Source organism: Phoxinus phoxinus, assembly GCF_949152265.1.
Source record: "Phoxinus phoxinus genome assembly, chromosome: 14".
NCBI lineage: Eukaryota > Metazoa > Chordata > Actinopteri > Cypriniformes > Leuciscidae > Phoxinus > Phoxinus phoxinus.
Genome location: NC_136889.1, coordinates 8,058,612 through 8,082,406, shown reverse-complemented (window position 1 = coordinate 8,082,406; position 23,795 = coordinate 8,058,612). Strand labels below are relative to the sequence as shown.

The following is a 23,795-nucleotide window of genomic DNA, read 5'->3' as shown; positions in this document are numbered from 1 at the left end:
ACAAAAGGTTTGTGGGTTTGGAACGACATGAGGGTAATTAATAACAGAATGTTAATTTTTGGGTGAACTAACGTAAAATGCCATTTTTGAAATGTCATGGGAGCTCATCTGACAGAAAAAAAACATGTCCGGTTGTAAAACCACTATTAAATTAGATTAAAACATGGGTAACACATCTTGTCATGTGCGAAACACACATAAGGATGCCCTGCCACCAGTGCTAGCATATTTTGTGAGGCAGGAACAAACACTAATCCTAATATTAAAAGGGTGAGAGGATATAATATGGCCAAACTGTGTTCCCACTATGATCAGAGACCACTAGGGTACGCCCTTTCCCTTTTAAAAAGGTTTAAAAAACGAGGACCATTGCTTGTTGACAATTTCTGATGGAAAAGGATTGCACTGCACATTTATTGTATTGGAATTTTATTAAAAAAGAAAAACACCACACCTTGCTTTAAAACTAGCTTATTTGTTATTCTTTGTCAACATTTTGAAGAATTTAAAACTCTTGAGTGCAAAGAATACAAGACAAACTGGCTAAATAATACAGATTCAATGTCACTGAGCTCAACAACAGTGGTTTGTTGCCTACAGTTTGCCTGTGCTGTCTTTTATGAACACATGCAGGAAGGCTTTGGCCTTTGTTCTCTGCCAGTGAGGCTGAATGAAACACGACACAGTCAGCCATCATTCAATACCTGTCATTCAGAAACCCCATCTGTTCAGCTCCTGCCTGAACCTGTAAAGCCTCTCACCTCAGCCTCCTGGTTAAAGGATCTGGAATCAAACTGTGTGTTGCTAGAAATTAATCTGAAATAGTCGGGTACACATCCCAATAGTTTGTGTCTGTATCATACATCTAACAACACAAAGCCATGGCTACCTCTATGCATTTGTCAGTATGAATGTTGGATAAGCTTGCAGGTCAATCATGAATTTTTCATGACCGTCAATGGCATTGTAATGGTAGGCTTTGTTGTAGCAAGTCAACTGACAAGACCACAAGTGACATTTTTATGAAGTCAAAGCCATTCAACTGTACTGGAGGTCAAGCTGTTCATTTGTAGAGTACAGATGAAAACTTTCAAGCTAATGTGAGGAACTTGGAGATTTATAGATATAAATATAAGCTTTAGTAAGATTAAAATGTATTAAAAAACATTGCTTGATTTAGAAATTACATGAAATAAAATAATTGGGGAATGATATCTTCATGTCATTGCTTGAACATATGGCTTTGGTACACGTACGCTTATTTGTATTGCTATTTATTTTTATATTTTACCAAGGCTGTCTGTTCCCCTAAAAAAAGTTTTAGTTTTTACCCTTTTGACTGTTGTTTATTTTAGGCCAGAAGTGTATCTAACAAGACACCATTTTTCAACACTTTATTTCCGCGAAATACCCATTTGTACATAGATAACAGAGGACTGACTTGAGCAGATAATTCATTGACATGTTCAGGCTTTCTCTCTAAACAACAAAAGACCAATGTACAAAACTATGTTAACAACAACAAAAAATCAGTCAAAATGTAAAACTGTACTGAATTAAATATATAAAAAGCACAACCCAAATTCCTTTCCTAGTTTGTGTGTGTGTGGGCTGTGGGGAGGGGGGTATTTACAGTTGTAGGACTATATAATTTTTTTTTACATGATATAACTATACCCAGATACTGAGCGACATTTTAATCCGTTTAAACATTCATGACAGGTGTAAGCTTGAGCAGTGAACTCTGAGGGTGAATGCCATTGGAGTGGAGCTTTTCAAGGTTCTGCAGGAAGCCACGATGCTTCAATCCATTAAGAATTGCTGAATTACTGGAGGTTACACTCATATGTGTCCTGCAAATAATCAGTGAAAAGGAAAATATTTATTCTGGAATAAAAACATCTGTAGCACTTTCTGATATGTACTCCCAAATGTAAATAAATTGAAAGTGTTTAAATACTAGCAACCATGAACCCTTAAAGGGATAGTTCACGCAAAACTGAAAATTCTGTCATCATTTACTCACCCTCATGTTGTTCCAAACCTGAAAGAATTTATTTCTTCTGTTGAACACAAAAGAAGATATTTTAACAAATGTTGGCAACCAGACAGTTGATGGTAGCCATTGACTTCCATAGTATTTTTTCCTACTATGGAAGTCAATGGCTACCGTCAATTATTTGGTTACCCATATTCTTAAAAATATCTTTGTTTGTGTTCAACAGAAGAAAGAAATTCATTCAGGTTTGGAACAACTTGAGGGTGAGTAAATGATGACAGAATTTTCAGTTTTGGGTGAATCAACTATCTCTTTAATGACCTTAGACTAACCTTGGAGAGTCAATCCCACTATCTGCAGCGTAGCTCTGACTCTCTGCAGTTTCTCCTACACAGGACCCTGTAGGGTCATTCGGGTTTGCAATGATGTTCACAGTATCCTTAGATGTCTCTCTTGTGTTCTGATGGCAGTCCTTCAATTCTTGGTGACGGATCCAGTTGTTAGATTTGCCTGCATCAGCTTCATCTGCAGATTTATGTATGGTCTCAGAATCAGACTCCACTTCGCTTGTCTGACAGTAGTCAAAAATGCTGCTTTCCAAGGCTTCAGTATGTTCATCATCTGCCAAACTGGATTCATGTAGTCTTTTTCTCAAACACTGGACCTCTTGTCTGGGGCTAACACCTTTCTGAAGGATCAGGTGATCAGAGGACTGCCATCTGTATTCATGTGGCCTGTGTGGCCTGTGTGTGGTTCTGGTGGGTTTGTGATGAGCATGCTCCTCAATTAAATGGCCATCCCAGCCACCATCTGCACAGACGGACTCATGGTAACGAGCTATACTGGTTTGTGATAGCTCACAGTCAATTATGCATTCCTCATTTAGGCAGACGGAGCTACAACCATCCTCATCCTCCACTGCCTTCTGATAGATGCGATGTTCATCATCTGTATACACCTCACTCTCAGTCTGGCTTGTGTTTCTCTCCAAGGTTTGACCACCTGGCAGCTGATGGCCAGTTATGTTGCCAACTTGCTGGTGTGAGGACAGCAGATCAGGACGGTGATGAGACTCTTCTTTACTGTTAAGTAGATGTAGGGAAAGTCTACGTTGAATTGTAGGTTTAGGCCACGAGAGGGGTACTTCTGTTGTATCACAATGTGAAGGATTATCTACAATGTTATATTGGTCAGGAACATTTCTCAAGTGTCCATCCTGATGTTTAATTTCTTTTAATCTGTCGTTTTTAAACTCTCTGCTTCGGACTTTATTCTCTCTTAGCTTAATTTTGTCCTCTATCCTCAATGTGCTGCTCTCAGGGTAGACTGAGCTGTAATCTCCACAAAGCTCTTGCATTGGTTGAACATCCAGAGTGGAGTCCACAGTTTGTGCTCTTTCATGGACCTGTTCACAAGGTGCATCCTTCAGTGTGTGAGATCTCTCTACGCTGTCAGCTATTGCTTTGTCTCGATGGGGATCCCAGGATTTTGACCTGTGACCTGGTCTTTCCCGTCGTCCGGTGATTGGAATCTTGGCTTCTCTCCGCCTTTGTTCTTTATGGTTGATGTTTGTTTCCACATCTTTTCCTGGCAATCCCAAAAATGGGTTGTCTATCCGTTTCTTGTAGACACATTTTGGATTCAGAATGGTACTCTCTACATTATTGTCAGGTTCATCTAAAGCTAATTCTGCTCTGAGGTGAGGCATAATCTGATCATCTGCCTCTAAATCTTCAGCACATTGGAATGTCTTATTCTTTGCTTTTTGTTTCTCTTTGGATGAAGGTCCTCTTCTCTTGCTACGAGTAGCTTTAGGAGCCAATTTCTTCCCCACAGCCTTTGAGGTATGGTGCCTCTGCTTAGCTAGAAGAGCTTCGGTGGAAATGCCCTTGTCCACAGCTTTCTCTGTACCTCTCTCAGCTTTCTCCTCAAGCTTCTTCATAAGAACCGTGTGCTTTACTAAATTGTCCACAGTAAGCTCTGGGTTGATCCGTTTGATGATGGCATGTTCTAGATCCCTGGGGAGGTTGTTTAAGTCATCCTCATCCCTGACAGGCCATTCCTCCGGAGGGAATTGCCCAGAGAATGTGGCATACTCTTTCTTTAGTTTGTTGTCCTTCTTCCCTGTATTTCGTCGGAAGAGGTTAAGCCCAAATTTGCGGCCAGCTTTCTCCTTGTCCTTGCGGCTTGTGTTGGTGGATTTGCTAATCTCACTGGCCTGGTAGTCTGCTGCAGTAGATGTGGACTGATGCTGAATGGAGGGTTTGTGTTCTTTGGACCACTTGAGGCTTTTCCCAGTGCACTCACTGATGGATTGATGTTCTGGGACAGATGGAGGTACAATGGACGGAGGGGTAAAGCAGCTGCAGGACTTACAGTGGGCCATGACAGGCACCTCATTAGAGGTGTCCATGCAGCTCTCGTTGCTCACCAGGTACGTGATGGGAGGTGGAGACGGCAGGTCACTGTCACCAGCACTCCACCAATTCCTCTCTTTCACCATGTTATTGGTGATGAAGTATGTTTGAGGGGTGACTACAAAGTACCCCTCACCAGTGTGATAGATCTTCCTCTCCTTAATAAGCGTTCCCAAAGCATTGTACAGGATGTCTTGAGTGGGAATGGTCATTCCTGAAACAAATATTTGTTGGTGTAAATATAGCAATTTCATAACTAAAATGGATTAAAATAAAAGTGTAACAAGGTAGTGTACAGGTAAGTGGATATTGTGTTACCTGGGTGTGCTTTCATCATGTGATTGATCAATGCTTCCTGGTTTACAATCACATGGGTGGAATTCATGTCTGATATGACAGAGCACAATATTTCAGACAGTGGAATAAACTGAGACTGGGAGATTGGTGACATCTGCACAGGGGTGAGATCACCTATAGAAAAAGAAATATATATATAGAATTTGGTTAGTTGTAGTCACTATCATTTAAAAATATATTTAGTTTTGTATATATATTATAAAATATTCTTTAAAGGATATAAAATAAAGAGACTCTGATAGAAACTGTTAATTTAAGGCGCATGAGTCAGTCTGAAGTCCGCTTATAAAGACATAAAAAAAATTGGCCCTTAAAGCCATACAAGTCATGGAATAGTTTTTTTCGAGTATGGCCCTGTATGACATCATAAAGGGCAGGATTCCTGAATATGGGCACTTCTTCCGGAAGAGCACACATCAACCAGAGCAAGAGCAAGAGCACACCCACCAACATGCTTCGTTCGGGTTATGGAAGTCGTCGGTAGCGCTGCACAGCAAGCGCTCCAGGAGCTTAACTGTTTTCGTAAAGAAGCGGGCTGCGGTACAGCTGTATCTGTCTTTTATAAATCTGTTAAACTAAAGACTCTGATAAAACTAAAGACTCTTCTGAGATATGAAGGATACAATGCTTCTCTATACGTACTCAAGTTCGGACTTGGATCGTTTACTTGTCCTGAAGCATAGGTTGTGTGTCCCACAATATTTCCACAAGTGGGAGTATTAATGTCAAGCCCAAGTAATAATGCATTTTCCAGATCCATTCTATTTCGAAATATTTCTGTTTGAACTACAAAAGCAAGTGGTTTCTTCAGTGATCTCCTGTGATCACGGAAAAAGCCAAAGTCTTGATTATTAACTAGGGATGGCTAGATTAATTGTTGAACACTTGCCAGCACTGACTTTCCATTCTGTTGTTGATTAATTGACCCAGAATAATAAGACCGACCAGGTAAGATTCACTCTAAAACTCAAACTCACACAAACCTGGAAACATTATTGGTTAGATTCAGATACATACCACAGCATATTTTGTAATAATATACTGTATAATGTGGTAAGAATGTAAAGGGGAGAATACACTCAATATATTTTATATTAAAAAAATATTTTTTACTATATTACTAGCAGATTTACTATATTACTATTAGCAAAAGTAAATGTAAGTGATGTTTTACTAAGAGCAACTCCTATTCCTGACCTGCAGTTTTAGCTTCATTCAACTGATAGTTCCCATTGAATGTCTGACTACGTCTGCTTAGCAACTAATCCATTCTTCTTTGTTGTAAGAGCACTCAGAGAGTAAGCTGAAACATGCCTTTGCTCATCGCTTTCCACTTTTGACACGGTTTTCCATGGGAAAAACAACCCGTCTAAGGTCTTAAACAGGAAACATCTCATTCTAAGGTCTCGGACCACATGTAGTCTGAGAGGTGTTATGAGGAAAAACCTGACACATGCACTTGATAAATCCATCCTTGTCTTCCTTTATTTTCAGGAAGGTGGTGTAAATGTGGGACCAGCACATCCTTAGGTTGTCCTTGGAATGTATATAATTTTTATGCTTTAACTGCAGAAACGGTCAATTTAACAATAAAATCTTTTTATGTGAAAGTGTGCTTCAAATAGTCTTTTCAGAGAGAAAGTGGGAAATTGAGCAACAATTGAGCTGACATGAATGTGGTTTTTACTAAGGACACATCCACCATTAATTCCTCTCTCCAGGGAAATATGCTGGGCTCATTGTCTCATGAAGCTCCTCTGACAACTTTTTTGTCACAGGAATACCTCATCAGATACCATGGCAGCCGTCACACTGCAAATAGAGGCAAGGAAGAAGTAGAAAGGGAGTGGGACAAGTCTTAAATTACAAATGAATATAAAAAACAACCAGTTGACTTTTTAAGCATAAATTGAGTAAACAAGATTTGAAAATCACATGTGAATGTATCGTGCATGTCCTGGCTTCTCAAATACCCATTTTGTCTAAATAAACCCTAATAGTAAATAAATACAATCAGAAATCAGAAATACAATTTGGAAAACAAAACAAAAGAATAAAAAAATTAATGAAATATTTGTATATTATATTTGTTATTTTACAGTCATCGTGATTTAAAACCTGAAGACAATCTGTGTTGGAAGTTGGAACCCATAAAATACTTAAATATCTAGGCTATGTAATAATATTTAATTGATATTTAATATAGGCCTAGTGGGTAAATCTATAATATATCATATCACCACACACATAAACCTAAATGGTTTTGATTATCAGCTTCAAATGTTAGTAGTCAAATCTGTCAATTTTTCAGGATTGAGTTCATAAAGGATGTTTTAGTGGCTATTTTAAGAGAACCGCAGAAGTTTCTAGTTTTGTTTGTTATGTTGTGTACAGACAGATGTCAGTGACAATTTGTGTAGAAATGCTTAGAGTAAGGCACCTTTGTCAAGGTGCAGGTAGGTTAACCAAAACAGCTTAATTATTGTTCGAGTTTCTGTTAAAAAACAACAACCTGGTCTTTGGGCATCAAACTTCACAGACGGAATCCACAGAGGTAATTAACCTGCAAGTGCTCTGTTGATTCAAGCGCACAAATATACACCACATATAAGGTGCTCTTCAGTGATGAATGAGCTTGTACTAATAAATACAAGATTTGAATGTGGTAAGGTTCATTCCTTATCATGGCTGTAACCATTACACACTCTGGACCACCTTGAGTGGCTGGAACAACAAAAACACAGATGACTGTGATCCTTCAAAAGAAGGTGGGAAAGAGAAAGTGAATTAAAGGTAACTTGATAATGCCAGACATGTTGTTTAACCCCCTATAGAAAACATTCGGCCTCTGAGGAATTCTGTGCTTCATGGATGGCTGAAATCACATGCTTTATAGGCGTCACACATAATTATTGATTAATCGACTGATCATCATGGTTGTTCGATCCAATTGCAATTATTTGAGAAAACTGCAATAATTGTGCAGTTTAAATTACAATCATATTTTCTTATCAAAATTAGGGAAATGCAAGCGCTTAAAGAAATGCCATCAAATGCTCGATATTGTGTCTATTTTTCCGATGTGGGAGGGAGAAACAGGAGTATTATATTATATTATATTATATAAATTCTCATAATATTTAGCATAAGAAAATCATATGCGTCTAATTTATTATAATTTTTAATTGTATTATTTGACAGGCACAATAAACATAAAAAAATAGTTTACAATACAATTATGCATTTTACTAAGCCATCTCAACACTAAAAAAGTCCTGCATTTAAAGCCCGGAACACACGAAGCCGACGACCGACCGTCGGGACGTTTTTGAGTGTCGCACCATTGGCTCTAGTCGGACACTGTCTGTTTGTTTTTTTGGCCAATTCAGCTTGTAGAATCGGCATCGGGCCGTCAGTGAGAGAGAGCTCTCTGATTGGCTGTTCAGCGTGAAAATGAGTCCGTGCACAAGAATAATAGCAACACAGCGAGCAAAGTAGTCAAAACTTCCTTTCTTCTTTCCTAAACACAATTTTCTTCCAAAACAAATTTCCTTCTTCTGCTAAATGCAAAAGAAGATATTTCGGAGAACAGTTGATCTGGACACCATTGACTTCTATAGTATGGAAAAAAAGTAATATGCAAGTCAATAGTCAAATATGGTTATCAACATGTTTGGTTACCAACATCTTTCAAAATATCTTCTTTTGTATTCAGCAGAAGAAAGAAATGTATAGCCTACATGTTTGGAACAACTTGAGGGTGAGTAAATGATGACAGAATTTTCATTTTTGGGTGAACTAGGCCTATCCCTTTAAAAGACCAAGCCTCAACCACTTAGATTCTTTTAAGATTCACTACAACAACTTCACTTCAGTACTTCAACTCTTTAAAGCCAAAACATTTTGCATGCATGATTACATTTTCATGCAGAGGTCAAAGACATGCAAAAACAAGGTCTAAAAAACATAGATCTACGTCTGTCATATGTCTTCTAAGGAGATGGTTCAGTTCCCCTTGACGACTTCTGCTGGAACTGAAATATTAATCCCAGTGATTCTTCATGACTTCAGACCACAGTCACTGGCCCTAATGCTGTGACACACTAAATTAACACGAAAAAGTAAGGAAGCAGAATCTTATGTTGTTTTTGGGCTATAGCTTCAATCCTTCAGTTCACTAAGTATTCACAGTATTTGTGTTCTCATGCATGCACACATTCACTTCAGTCTTTGTTTTCTCAGCTTTGCATGTTATTAAAATGTTTTTGTGCTGTCATTAGTGGCTGAATAGGGTTCCTAGACACACCTTCTGCTATGAAGGCTTTACAATGTTTTTCCTGCCATGACACAAGTAAAAAGCCCAATAAATCCAAAGAGGCCCTAAACATTTATCCCTTTTAACCACTAGCAAACATTCTGTGGGAGGCGTGTTAAAAGCATGTGTCTGGTGTAGTTTTGAAATGAAACACCTGTGTTAAATGTTAACCATGTCAAATGTTACAAGGGGAAAATGAAGCTCTTCTACGGATCCTCCCACAGAGGATCTGGTTCGTTAGACTGATTAAAAGGGCAATTTTACAATGTTGACATGCTTCATGATACTCTGTGGACTTGTGTATTGATTAACAGAAGAAACCGCTTCACGCTGATAACACTGCTGATGAAACATCTCCACGTTTATTGTTGTCATTTTGAACCAATAGTATGCGACTTATCTTTATCATCATGCCGTTACAGTGATTGACAGACAAACTCGAAATACAGCGAAAACGAGTGACTAAACCAATATTTTGACTTTGCAAAGAGTCACAAAAAGCCCCAACAGCTCGCTTTCCTGTATCAAGAGAGTAATATTTTGTAGCATATTGTGTCAGGTCTCATGAAAGGAGGTCATAATAAATTGGCAACATATCTCAGGTTTCAAGGCAAAACTATAGGGGCCCTTTTGAAGCTCATGCAAATAGGCCATGTTACCTGCCACAGGAGAAGTATGTTCTTAGGCCTTTGGTCTATAGAGCAGGAGTAACAAATACCATAGACTATATCATGAAAATTGTTGTGTTTGGAATAACAATGTCTACACTACCATTCAAAAGTTTGGGGTCAGTAAGTTTTTTTTTTTAAGAAATTAAATACTTCAAGCAAGGATTCATCAAATTGATCAAAAGTGACAGTAAAGATATAATGTTCTATTTCATATAAGCCAAAATTATGTTCTTAAATTTATGAAAAAAAAAAGTAAATAAATGTATCTTGATCAGCATATCAACATATTAGAATGATTTCTGTTGGAGTAAGTATGCAAGTATATATATATATATAGCTAAAACTACTGCCAAAAATCCTCCTGATAGTCTGTCTATTATAGCCAAACCTTTCCCTCATCCCTCAAGGAATGTCCAGGATACAGATTCATGGTTTGCTTGAAGAGATGTTAATGTGTTTTGTGCTAGTTTTACTACTAGACGTTAAAGAAGCCACAGTTTACAACATTCTTACACAACATTTCCACCAGATGAGAATCATTTTCTCTGACTAAGGCTAAACTACATCAGATTTTAGGTTTGTTAACCTTAGATTTGAAGACCCTTCACATGAAGGTTAATCTAAGCTGCAGACAACTTTCCTGCCAAAAGCTTTGTTACAATATCTTGATTTCAGTTAAGTAGGAGCATTGAAATGGGTTAGTCAGGTCAGGTCTACTCAACAGTGCACCATTTACATCATTTTTGGAAGGAGAGGAATGGAAATATGAGGGAAGCTGTCCCCTAATTGCAAACACATTAGCTGCTATGCTAACAGTAGGAGAGCATAATCTTTTCATTTGTTTGTAATGGCCTAGATCTCTACCTGGCTGTGAACTACTTAAATATGTCATCCAGCTTAGATTTCATCATTGACTTAATGGAAAAAGGATTACAGAGGTCAGATTCTGAAATATATAGGGAGATGCCTTCAAATCAGGACGGATAAGGGAAATCTATTTCAGATATTTAAGGAGACACGATGAAATATCTCCGGATCGCTCATGCACACAGAAAAAACACACACAGACAAGCACATTTACATGCCAACACACACACACTCACATGTGTTCAAAGAAAACAGAGTTCCCAATCTGAAAATGAAAAGTCTTATGTGTTGTGTTTGGACAGCATTTATATATGGACATTGGACAGCATGAATTTTTGGATGTGGATATAATTGAAGTCACAGGAAGAGAAGCATTTTTCGAATGTTAAATGGTGTCAGCAGACAGAGGGACAGAGAAGAGCTCAGTGAAGGAAAAGGAAAAGAGTGTTCTGTCAGGGTTGTTTTGTTTTACTACACATGATTTCAATGAAAAAAGGAGAAGTATGGAAGAAATACACATGGCTGCTCGGTGGCAGGGTGTTTGGTTATCTTGGAAAACATTCCATTGGTTGCTTTCTTAGAAACCAGATCCAGCTCCACCTTTATCTCCCAAAACTGGGCATGTATATGACTCTGTTTTAGTCCGACCACATGGATTAGTTAATTTACTTAAACAAGCTTTTACATAAATAAACATATTTGACATGTATGTTTACCCTGGAATGAATCTCTGTCTGTGATGAAACTTTAATTAAATATAGTCCAAAATGACAAGAGTTTTCTACAGATCTATAAATCACGGGTTTAAAAAAGTAAATAAATATGAATAAATCCGCTTCTGATGATACCACATGCAATTTAATTTCAATGGTCTAAAATTATAACAGTTTTCTGTGTAACTATAAAACATGTGGATTATTATATTTACTTAAAAAAAAACATTTAAATAAATCAATAGAACCCCACGTTTATCCTCGTCTCTTACTGCATGCCATTTTAATTTAATCTCAAAAGTAACTTTATTTTTTCAAATTATAATAGCTTACTGTGTAACTACTAACAACACACATTAATTATTATATTTACAAATTTTTTTTTAAAGAAATATGGTGATACTGAATGCCACGTTTGATTTTATTCCTTTAATTTAAGAGTCTTACAACAGTTTCTTTCTGTCTTTTATAGGTTTTTCCTCAAATGAAAGAAAGATATGCTTTCATGGGAATAAGAAAGCTTTTGTTGTTTTACAAACACATGTTGGCTGACCTGTGCCTCCTCGGTTTACGGTGCACACCTGGAAGTGTTGTGGTCAGCAATGACATCTTTGAGGAAAGCACTGGGGAGCGATGACCTCTGGTGTCTTGTTAACCAAGAGGGCAACTTTCAATGCATGAGACCTGCAGGGTGTTGACCTCTGGATAAAAGAGTCCAGCACGACGCCATGTCACGGCTAATGAGCTGAGGTCTGAGAGATGTGGTCTGCATTGCATAAACCTCCAACAAATCAGTTTGCTTTGGTAGAGGCACTCCAGAAAACATGTATAGAACACTTATCACAGTTAGGTTTGAAGACATAAATGTGTACCATCAAACAAAATTAAGTTATTGAACATATCAGTGATTAATTGTGCTCAACCCTCCAGAACACCTTATTATAATTTAACATAGATGTTATACCCCGCTGAGTAATGACGGCATGATCCAAAGCTCCTCAATAATGCAGAGCCTTCAGACTTCAGCCGTTGTAAGCACCTCAGATTTCAACAGACAAGCAGAAAAGGGTGAGGCATTCTTGAATTTCTTGTTTCTCCAAATGCTTGTCATCATCCTAAATCAATGCACATTATTTCTATGCCTCCAATTTTATACAGCTTTACTTATAAATGATGTATAGAGAATTCTCTGTAGGTCAAAGCCACAGGCTGAAGACAGGAGCGTCTGAGCACATCCAGTGAAGTCCAGTTTCTGCACTGCATTACTAACTGTTCAGCTTTTCATTTTTAGAAACCTGCCAATTAACTTGCTTTATGCTTCTTCGACGCCTAAAGGGGTAAATCACCAAAAAAGACAATTGTGTCCAAATTTTCTCACCCATTTGCAGTTCCCAAATGTTATTATTTCTATGGAACATCCATGCCATCTTTATGCCCACTTGTCGTCATATAACATCAGTTCATATAGTAACGAGGGGCTGATAAATAAAATAAAATAAAAACTATCATGAAAGTAGTCCATATGACTTGTTCACTATATTCCAAGCCATTTAAAGTCATAGCTTTGTGTGACAAAACAAATTAACCCATGTTAGCGTCCAGAATTCAAAAAGCGTGTTACGTTATTGTTTTGGCTAAAACTATGACAACATGGCATTTTTGGATCTGGATTGTGCTCCACTTAAATAATGAGAGCATGATAGGCCTAGGTTTGGAACGACATGAAGTTGAGTAAATGACACACGATTTTTTCATCCTTCTTAACTAATAAGTCACGAACATAGTGGTCTAAAATCAATATCAATTGGGATTCAGGGAACATACAAAAGACAGCAGGCTCAAAATGTGAGCTGAAAAGGTCAATGAGTATTACGAGCAAGAGGCCAAAAAAAGCAGTGCAGGCCCCAGTGAACAATCCGTCTTTTCACTTAATGTATACTGATAATCAAGAGGACAGAGAGCGAGGCAGGCTCATTCATCATCCCATCTGCCACTAACCCTTTCCTGCTGACCAAACACAGGCCTAGAAAAATACTCAAAGAATTCAAAGTGAATGTGTGTGATATTTAAAGCCCGATTTACTTGATGTGAAATTGAAGAACGAACTGGTGTGATGTCATTTCAAACAAAATTAGGCCAAAACAAAGTTCATTTGGAGTTTGTTTCCGAGACCATAACAGCTTGCCAAAGCGGACTTTCTTGGATAGTTCGCTACGGCTGGTATAAACACCTTTGAACTACCATAGGTCCGTGGTGATTACGTAATAGGTGTGCTCTGAGGCAATTTTTTCTGTTTTTTCATGTTTAATGCCGTAAAGCTATAAATTAATGTGACGTGATTTGACAGGAGTGCTGATTTGCAGAGCTAAATTGAACATATCCACATCACTATGATCAGATGCTTTCTTAACTGCGGTTTTCTCACCGCTGTCTTTGCTTATTTTGTCATTGAGTAAAAAGCGTCCAACACATATTAACATATTTATCTAAACACTATTCAATGGCCTATATCGCAACAGAGGTTTTTCTAACTTTGCTGTGAGAGTATATCAGGGCCTTTAAAGGGACAATGTGTAGTTTTTTAAGTATTTTATTAACTAAAATCAATGTCTTTATTCATAAATATGTCCTTAATGGTGTACAATTACCTCTCCCAATGATCCGATATATCCTCGTACGCGAAGAATTTCTTATCTTTATTTACATGGGACAGGCAACTCCACAGAGGCTTCCATGTCGTTCCTCCATCTTGAAAAATTATAATAGCAGAGAGGGACAAAAGCACTAGGCTACCTCAACGCGTTTCCACAACACGTTTTCGTCCAGAGCCAGCGTAACGTGACTGACACCAGCTGAAGCGGACAATGAGAGAGGCGTAATGCATGTCACTGCCCCGGTAAATTTGAAAGGTTGCACTGCACGGTACTTCATAATTCAGGATACTTATGCCGAGCCACAGGAGAAATGCCAAAATTGAATTTAAAAGGAAACGTGACCGGCGAATTCAAAAACCGAGGGTAAATAACAGGATAGCTTTACACAGTTGGAAAGAGCACACGGTAAAGAAGGGGAAAGGGACGCTGAAGTTGCCTGCTTTCTTCTCGACGGGTAAGTCAATGTTACGGTCTAAATTACAAGCTTTTTTTTCATTGCTTGGATGTGTAATTCATTATATAGGCAGCATAACAGTAGAACATGTAATGTATAGTTAAACTCGACGAAGGGCTATTGTTGTCATAGCTTCTTGGTACATAACGGCTACCGTAGTTGCAACACGCGTTTGAAAAAGCGAGGAGGTAGAGAGCACTAGCCTATTCGTTTGAATACAAAATACAATTTCACCGCTACATGGGAGTAGCTAATTCCTACACACTGTCCCTTTAAAGTGATGTTTTGTTTAAAAAAAAAGCTCTTGGAGATGTTATTTGCCAAATATCTTTCCATTTTAATTTATAGTTATATAATTTCAATATTTTCATCAAAACCTACCTAAATCTTATCAACAAGCTGACATTTCATTGTCAACACAATGTCCTGGCGCTGTCTCCAGACAACAATAGAAAGACTCCATGGTACCGTCCTGAGAATGAAACAAGGGACATCGGCTCCAGTGGTCAAGCTATAAACTTGGCTGGTGGACACTGGAAAGGACATAACTCTGCACTATGTGAATGGGCAATAAATTACAAAGACACTGTTGCTGGGCTTATTTCACCACAATGGACAACCTGACCTGAGGTCTCAACAATTTGTATGCGTATGAGAGTGTGCTTCCAATTTCCCAGAGAAAATTTAGTGAAAATAGCTGTGGGTTTTAGCTCCCTCTACTCCCAGTCACATTATTGTGTGGTCCTAGCTCAAAAATGCCCCGGTTACACACTATACTACTCAGTGTGTTAACATGCACCTTCATTGCTTGTGACAGCAGGAGCAAATGGAGGTTCTTACAATCTGCTTCATGTTTGTAGTGGGCAAACCAGATGCCTCCCAGAAGCAGCAACACCTGAGGCAACAGAAATCCACAGTCACAAAAGGTCTGCCACCTCAACATGTGACCAACGGAAAAAAAAATCATCCCCTATCAAATCACAATAATAACAAACGCAACACTGGGCATGAATTTTGTACCCACACCAAATCACGATGACCCTTTTTCTAGGAAGTTAACTACTCAAACGGAGCAGTGAAAATTGAGTCAGGGAAGACTCACAGCTCACCAGAAATCATATTTCCTGTCATCTGGAAATAATGCACTTATGTTGCACGCACACAGTTACGCCTAAAGCATGTTGAGGTCTCATGGGGAATTGTTGGTCAGGCTAGGTTAAGAGGCTACCTTCTACAGCAAACGGAAATTATGTGGTTTTCTGTTATAGCTGGGGAAAAACAATCTGGGGACCTTTAGAGAGGCGTTGAAGGAAGAGGCATTCATGAGGACAGTGGTATGTGGGTCTCCTATAGCATGAGGATCCCTATAGAGATCTGCTGGGAAATATCCACGATCACAAATGAAGGTTACATTTTGATTTTCTAATGAAATCTGTCAATGTCAGTAAGGATCTTTGAGACGATAAAAAAAAAATCTAGCTTAAAACACACATGCCAAGTTCTTAGAAATGAATGCTAAATGTTTTTTGCAAACTTTTATAGCATTTTCTACAAAGCCATTGGCTCTAAAAATATCAAAAAAGGGAACCATCAAAGTATATTTTCTGTGCATTTGACTGAACACAACTTAATCACTACCTTCAAAAAAAAGTTTGTCCTTCGAGATTAAACATGTTTTGATTCATGCATTAGTGTTAGGGTTACTCCATTTGACACAAAATATGTAATGTTCTTATAAATAAACGTAATAAACTTGACATGAGGGTCTAAAGGGGTCCATCATCTCGGTTTAATTTTATTTTATTATTATTCTATTTTAAAACATAGCTTCACTATTATTATTTTTTAATAAATAATACTTATGACAATATGTTTTATTAATTAGCACATTTCAGCCTTTTAAGAAAAACTATATATTTTTCTGAAAATTACACCACAAAAATGTCTAAGTGACATTTAATTCAAAAAGCAAAACATGTTCATCACAGAAGATGCGTATTCAAATCATTTTTATGTATGAAATAACTTAATAGATCTGGACACAAGAGTCGTTGGCCATAGGGCTTTAACTTTCAGAATAGCATTATTGGCCAAAACAAAAAAAAGTGTTAAGAATGCATGTCTGCAACATGGCCAAAGGTGGTTTTTTTCACCATGTCACTCATAAACAAAGAACTGAAGAAACAATGTTAAACCTTTCTCAGATTTCGCTCTCGTGGGACTCATTAACTTCTGTAGTGCATCATCGTTCTGATCAAGTTCTGCACAGTGACCAATGTAGACAAAGCGTTTGGGACGATCATAATGATCATTCATGAATGAGTGAGTAACCCAGCGATTCCACATCATATAATAAACGCCCCTACTAATATACAAATGTTGATCACCTACCTACAGCTTGGATAGTGTATCCTTTGGGCGACCTCAGCGCCCTGCGCATCCACGCTTCCCTCAACACCTCCAAGTTATTGGCATTGCCCTGGACAAGCAGCACGTAGTTCTCCAGCCATCCCTGGAATGAAACTTCCGCCACCGCTTTCACGAGTCTTTTATTCCAGAAGCTTCGCGAATTTTGCGACTTAAAATCCGCAAACACGTCCTGTCCGTTAGTGCTGCTCGCGCTGTATTTGATGTCCTCGTCCCGGCTGAGAACAACAGCGAGCGACGCGGCTGACAGTTGGACCAAGCGGTGCTGTACAGACATTTCTGCATTCACACGAATCTCAATCTACATGTAGATCTGAGAATGAGACATCTTCATTCGGTTTAATCCAACAACTGTAAACCCACAGTTTGAATGTGTCAGGAGGACTCAGTCAAGACGCCTCCTCTCCGTGTGTCTCGCGACTTTGTAATTGTGCCATGTGTATCGGTGTCTACGGGCTCCCACGGCAACCGACGCAGGGGAGGCGCGCGGCGGCGCACCAATGAAAACGCTCCTTTAATTATACGGGCGTGGTCGCGCCTGGACTTCCACTGAAAATAATCTACAGGTAGTAAACAATCAGTGCAAGGGAAATAAATAGGTGTTTAGTGAAGTATTTATTCAGAGATTGTACGTTTTTGTCATTAAACCTCAACAGCAAGTAAGTGTGATGATCAAAACAATCTTTATTACTTGTTCTATATTCTTTAAGCGCTAAGACGATTTTGCTTCAGTTCTGCAGCAAACAAAAAAAAATACGTCAAGTCAACACATTGCTTTATTCTATGCTTTTTTCTACCTTACATGGTGCAGTGGAGCTAACTTTTTATTCCAGCAAATATTTCAAGTCTATTACTATAAGGCCAAACCTTACATTTTTGGTGACACAAAAGTTTTGAAACCTTTTCCACAATTGTCAAAAACAGTAGGCTATATGGAGTAAGTGGTCACAATGTAACCATTAAAAGTCCACTAAAGTGCCTTGAAATGCATAGAATAGAAGAAGGATTATATAGGATTATTTCCACTGAAACAGGAAGACAGGGCGGGACATATCAAACAGCTCCTCCCCTTTTTTTAAATAGCCAATAGCGTTTAGTTTATATCACAGCTTGGTAAAGCTGCCTATAATCTCTAACTGTTTTCCCGCGGTTATACAGCATTCTGTGCAGAAGTCAAATCCAAGTCCGATATGTTTTGTGGTCTGTGCAATCGTGTCTCTGGAGCGGAGCAGACTGTGTGTGCGCTGCGCCGGTTCGCATGACACTAACGTGAAACCATACTTCATTCGCCTCAATAGAAAGCATATTTACACGGTCTGAATCGTTCCATATCTCTTATATATAGGACTATGTGACATTCTCCATGTAGAAAATAGTAATTGTCTAAACAAGTGACCGATTTTAGCCGAAGCTTCAGCATCAATTTACTGTATAGTGTAGGGGGCAGGAAGCTTCAGATTCTTGAGCATTTGATTGGACAGAAAATCTGAAGTGCAGAGTGATGTCATCAAAATCATTGATCCATATTGGCGGAAGTGAGAGAATGCAAGTTTTGATTGCTTATATCTTCTAAATGCAAAATTTGTCGTTGTTTTGGAGCACACACTTCAGTTAGATAGTAAGGCTATCATATTCATCCTAAAAGCAAAAAAACTAAAGTTTGATTTCATGGGGACTTTAAAAATATATTGTGTAAAAAGCAAACATAAAAACCTAAAACAATTCATGAAATATAATATACATAGAATATCAACCCATTGTCCAAAAAACATTGTAATTTATAAATCAATAATACATTTATTATTTAAAATGTGACAACTTTCCCCAGTAAACATTGTACAATTTGTTACCAAGCTTTGTCAAACATATTTTGATATTTTAGTTTGGAGAACAGATTTTGTGAGGGATTATGGGGGTTTTGAACTAGTTGTTTGAAACCTCTGCAGCCAGAGAAAACACACTTTGGTATAACTGGAATAGTTTTATGAGATATAGCTCTTGAGACAACTTTCTCATATGACAACTATCCCCAGTCTCCCCTATATCACACTATCATCAGTAATATGGTGAGAGTAAAAATCATGAATACTGTGACTAAAATGAACTAAAAACAGTTTTCTGTTGGCAGACCGTTATTTTGAAACTTATACACATTCAAAAAAATTCAAATTCAAAAAAATAATTTGGCATCCGAAATCCTGTGCAGTTTAAACTCAAGCTTGGGTTCATGTAGGGTAAGAGTAGATGACTGAAATCAAACCTAAAGGTCTGGCATATGACAGACAGATCAAAAGATGGCTGAAATATATGTATGACCATAGGGCGAAGGTCTGGCAGTGGAACAGGATATTGTGTTTCCTCAGTGTATGTAAAGAATACATTTCCTCTTCCCACCATAAATCATGTTAAAGGTAGACGTGCATGACAGCACACTCTTTGGAAGATTGCCATACAACGCATTTAAGAGCCCTTCCAGTCCCCATGTTCAATGAATAAGACCTTGTGTCTTTATACATCTGTGTTTTAAAATGAGTCAAAGCATCTATTCTGACCACAACCACATCAGGACTGGTCATGTTCTTTGTATATATCCAGTTTCTCCAAGGTCAATTTGATTCAAAGCTTAAATGGCAAAGAATTCAAGATAATATTGTGTATATTTAATATATAGCTACTCCAATTACTCAAGAATATCCCGTTTTCAAATCCTTTATTTTTTAAAATCTTTAGTGTAATCTAGAGCAAAGTTAGAACATTTACAAATTGCACAAATTTGGCTTAGAGACATATTTTGTTCACTTGCCTTTGACTGATTTTTTTCGTTTTCAGACTGAAACACGACTCCTTCATTACTCTTTCATTATGAGTGCACATGTACCCTCCTGCAGTAAACTGGATCAAAGACACGTTTCACTGCTTCCTGTTAAAACTTTATGGTGTGAGCTGATGTAAAGGCAGTTAAGAATGCCATTAGACATTAGAGAAAAATCAATGTGGTACTGAGTGCTGCATCAAAATTAGGTTTTGACTGAACACATAAGTTCAGAATTCTTTATTTGTTTTTTATGGGAAGGTGGACAACAGTCTTAAACCATTTCAAAGTATATAATTATTTTAGAAATAAAATATGACAGTGGCAGTCAATGTTCATGTAACATGAAAAACGTTTAAAAATGGTGGTATATCTTCTATTAATTCTATTGTGATTTTATCACAACATTTAGGTCAAGATAAATACAGCTCAACAACACAGACAGTCCAGTCAGTGCTACTCAAAATTCTTCACAACTGTGCGGGGCTGTTATTCAAACATGTGTCTGAACATGGTGATGTTCACAGTAGAGTGAGAGTTTAAACCCAAGCGCTAGACTAGTAATTGTAGGGTGTACAGCGAGACGGGAACACACACACACACACACACACACGCTCCACTGCAGGTGCACTTGATCATGTCTGTTATTACGGCTTTATGCAGTATATTGAATGTTTGAAGTGATAGAAAAGGCACATTTTGTGCCATAAGTTAAAAAATGTCTTGGTCATATCATGTAACTCTGTGCCATGTCATCTGTCACCTCATAACTATAAGGTCATTGTTGACTTCCATTTGCTTTAATTACGTTTTTTTTAAATCACTGCCACGAGGAGCAATCAATCTTCCAAATGCCTTGTAAAAATCAACATCAAACATAGCATGTATTAGAGGTTCCTTAGGCGAATGCCGGCATGTTAAAGAACTCCCGCTGATTCCAGTGACCCTGCACCAGGGCGACTACATCCACGCAGGAACTGCCTCCCTCGGACATCCTGTTTTGTGTTCGTGCTTTTCACATCAATGAGGGAGATATCCGGGTCAGTGCAGTGTATAGGATTACACTAAAAAGGGCAGACGTCTTATTCAAACATCATGAGAAAGCTCCAGACACATTTTTATGTGGGTAGACAATATACAACTCCAAACTTTACTTCATTTTAAGCTGCTAAATCGTCCACTACCGTACAAAAGTTTAGAGTCTGTATTTTACAGAATTGACTATTTTTTGACTAAATAAGAGACTTATATATTTTTTTAAATCTAACTTTTGAACAGTATAGTGTATATCAAGTGGTGATTATTCATTATTGTTCATGTTGGGGTTTATGTTGTACAAGATGGCTTCCTTTAGACTGTTTAGACTGAGAAATGGTCAATGGAGCTCAGAATCAGTTGAGTAACTATAGCAGCAAAGGAATTGTGTTTTCCTGTGTTTGTTTCCATTGTTGCTTGGTGTATAGACTGAAACATGCATGCCGGAAGAGTTGCTGTAAATAACACAGGGTGGTTGGTTTCCCCACTGTATGTTTATACAATCCATTTAGCTATATCACCTTACCATATTAATGCATCAGACCATAATGATAAATATAAAACATACTTCAAATAATAAAACTAAGGACTATTTACAAATGCAGTTACCTGCATAAAGCCACATAGAGAGCAGGGGTGTGGTGTTCCCACTGGGAGATGCCAAAGAGCCGGTCAAACACAACCACACAGGTTTCTCACACTGTAACCCAGTATTCCCTTGCCTTAGAGCCAGGAAAAAGGATAATTTCCTCAACAACTGCTCCACTTTGTTTGTCCCTGGGGTTGTCCAGCTGACTAAGAACTGCATAGAAGTGCCTTTCAAACACTGCATAGCCTAGCAGTTGATAATAATGCCACTGGCACAGATGCCCATCAGTGATCTCTCTCGTGTATCACAGACTTAAAGCATCAGTCGGTGGTTTTCTTGTTTTTGATGTGAAGGAATGACGAGAAGCAGACTCTAGCCTACTAGCCAACCGGCTACGTTCATGTCACGTCAGAAATATAAAAAACAATCTCATATTGTGACTGTCTGTCTACAACTCTGCCTTTTGGAGTGCACTGATGATGTGTGATGTTTGTGTGGAGGGTGTGCAGTGTGCGGAGGTGTGGAAATACATATGTTGACAGGCAGGTAGGACATCCTATTATTGCAATCGGACCGAATGCAATGATTAGACGAAAAGTTGTTGGTCCTGAGAAGATACATGTTTAGAAGAGACGACCACTTCTATTAGTGATTGCTATCAGGATGTGAAGAGAGTTTTTCAACCAGAATAACAAAAACTATTTATAAAAAATTGCATACATTACATTTAAGTCAAGTTTGCATTGCTTGTATTTACATATTTCTCACATGAGGTTTTATTATAATGCAGAAGTAAAAAAAAAAGTGGGGTCGATAATAATGTTTTAATGTTTTTGATTTTTTTTTAAAGTCTCTTAATGCTGCATTTATTTGTAAATACATTTTTTGAAACATTTTTATTTTTTTGTAGAAACTGTGATGATTTTTTTCAGGATTCTTTGATAAATAGAAAGTTCAAAAGAACAGCATTTATAAAAAATAAAATAAAATCTTTAGTGACTTTTGATTATATAATTTGATGCTTCCTTGCTGAATAAAAGTAATAATTTCTTGCTGACCCCACAGTATTGTAGATGTCAGCGAACACGTATAATTTCTTCTTTCGGAATTTCTGAGGCCAAAAAGCCAATTCTATTTCCAAGAAGTCAAGCAAACAACAACAAAAACAGAGAAGCACGACATGTTATGAAAAGCTATCACGAAGTCTCCAGAGGCCGCATTCCATTGTCATGATAATTACACCTTTGCACAAGTGACTTGTTGGAGGCGGTGAGACTCACAGCAGGAGCAATGAAAAGAGTGATATAGTGTGAGGAGGAGGAGGAGCAGCGGAGGGGCCTGGACAAAGTGTGGGGTCTTCTGAAACAAAGCTATGTGCGAAAACAGGGGGAGGGGATGGCGAATGTCAGCGATGCAGACACACACAACTCAGACAGAGATGAGGGGATAATGGGTCTGACCCCAGACAAAGGGGAAACATTAGCCTCTATATGCCACCCAGGAACGACAGACAACAGGATCCTTCCAGAAACAAAAGGAGAAATGGTGAAACATTGAACGATCAACACCTTTGGTGATTGTTTAAATACTGCAGGACAACATTTGCTGTAAGTAGCTGGTTTGTCCAGAAATAAGGAAAATGAGAAGGCCTGGCTATTTAGAGTTGATTGTTAGATGTTGTAACACAATCTCCCCTCTAATGCTGCTATAACAGATGCAACCAAACTCTCCACACAGAAAAGAAAAAACACAGCAGCTTGAATTCAAATAAGCCGATTGTTCATGGGTTCGGTGTGAGAGTGTTGCCCAGCCCTCTGAAGCAAAGAGAAGCTGATTGTCCCATGGCTCTCTAGTGAATGAGTGTTACCCAGACTTCAGGGGGAAGGTGGGGGCACAAAGGCCCTCTGTCTTACCTGCAGCGACTCTGATTTCACAACACCACCCGCTCCTGCTGCTGCAGCTGGCCTGCCGAGTGACATTGGGACATAAACAGTGTCTTTTCAATGTTGCAGTGCAAAGCGGAGATCATAAGGAAGATGGAAGCTAAGCCTCTGTGACTGGTGCATATGTTCTAATGCAGTGGTCTCAAACTCGGTTCCTACAGCCCTGAAGAGTTTAGCTCCAACTCACCTGGGGCCTCATTTATAACCGGAAGAGGCGGACACGTGATCGGCTCAGAATGCATTTTCAAATTGCACATTGAATTTTGCTACATTCATTGCGGGACACTTAATGGAAATGCAATCGCATGTCTTAACTGCAAGTGTAAATGCAATTGAGAAAAAATTTACATTTAAATTACAATTTTGCTACAATTTTAGCTTGAACATGTTAAACATATCTAATAATAATTTCTGTAATACATTTTAATTTTGCAACTTATAAGGCATTAAAATATGTATTCAATGTACATATTAAAACTGGTGTATGAAATGGCATGATTGTATGAAATTGTATAATTGAATTTTAATTTTGCACCAAACTT

At 38.2% G+C, this 23,795-nt stretch overlaps 1 protein-coding gene across 2 annotated transcripts; it reads right to left on the bottom strand.

Annotated features, from left to right (window-relative positions):
• Positions 1–415: 415 nt before the first annotated feature.
• On the bottom strand, positions 416–17,442 carry stox1 (storkhead box 1). Of its 2 annotated transcripts, none has more exons than XM_079636165.1 (4): positions 16,839–17,442; positions 4,735–4,887; positions 2,332–4,630; positions 416–1,853 (listed from the first exon to the last, which is right to left on the bottom strand). In XM_079636165.1, exons 1-4 carry the CDS (start codon positions 17,149–17,151, stop codon positions 1,706–1,708), a joined length of 2,913 nt encoding a protein of 970 aa, XP_079492291.1. In that variant the 5' UTR covers positions 17,152–17,442; the 3' UTR covers positions 416–1,705. The 2 variants fall into 2 exon arrangements, with proteins under 2 accessions (XP_079492291.1, XP_079492292.1); XM_079636166.1 differs by having other exon boundaries at positions 419–1,853; positions 16,843–16,942.
• Positions 17,443–23,795: the final 6,353 nt, after the last annotated feature.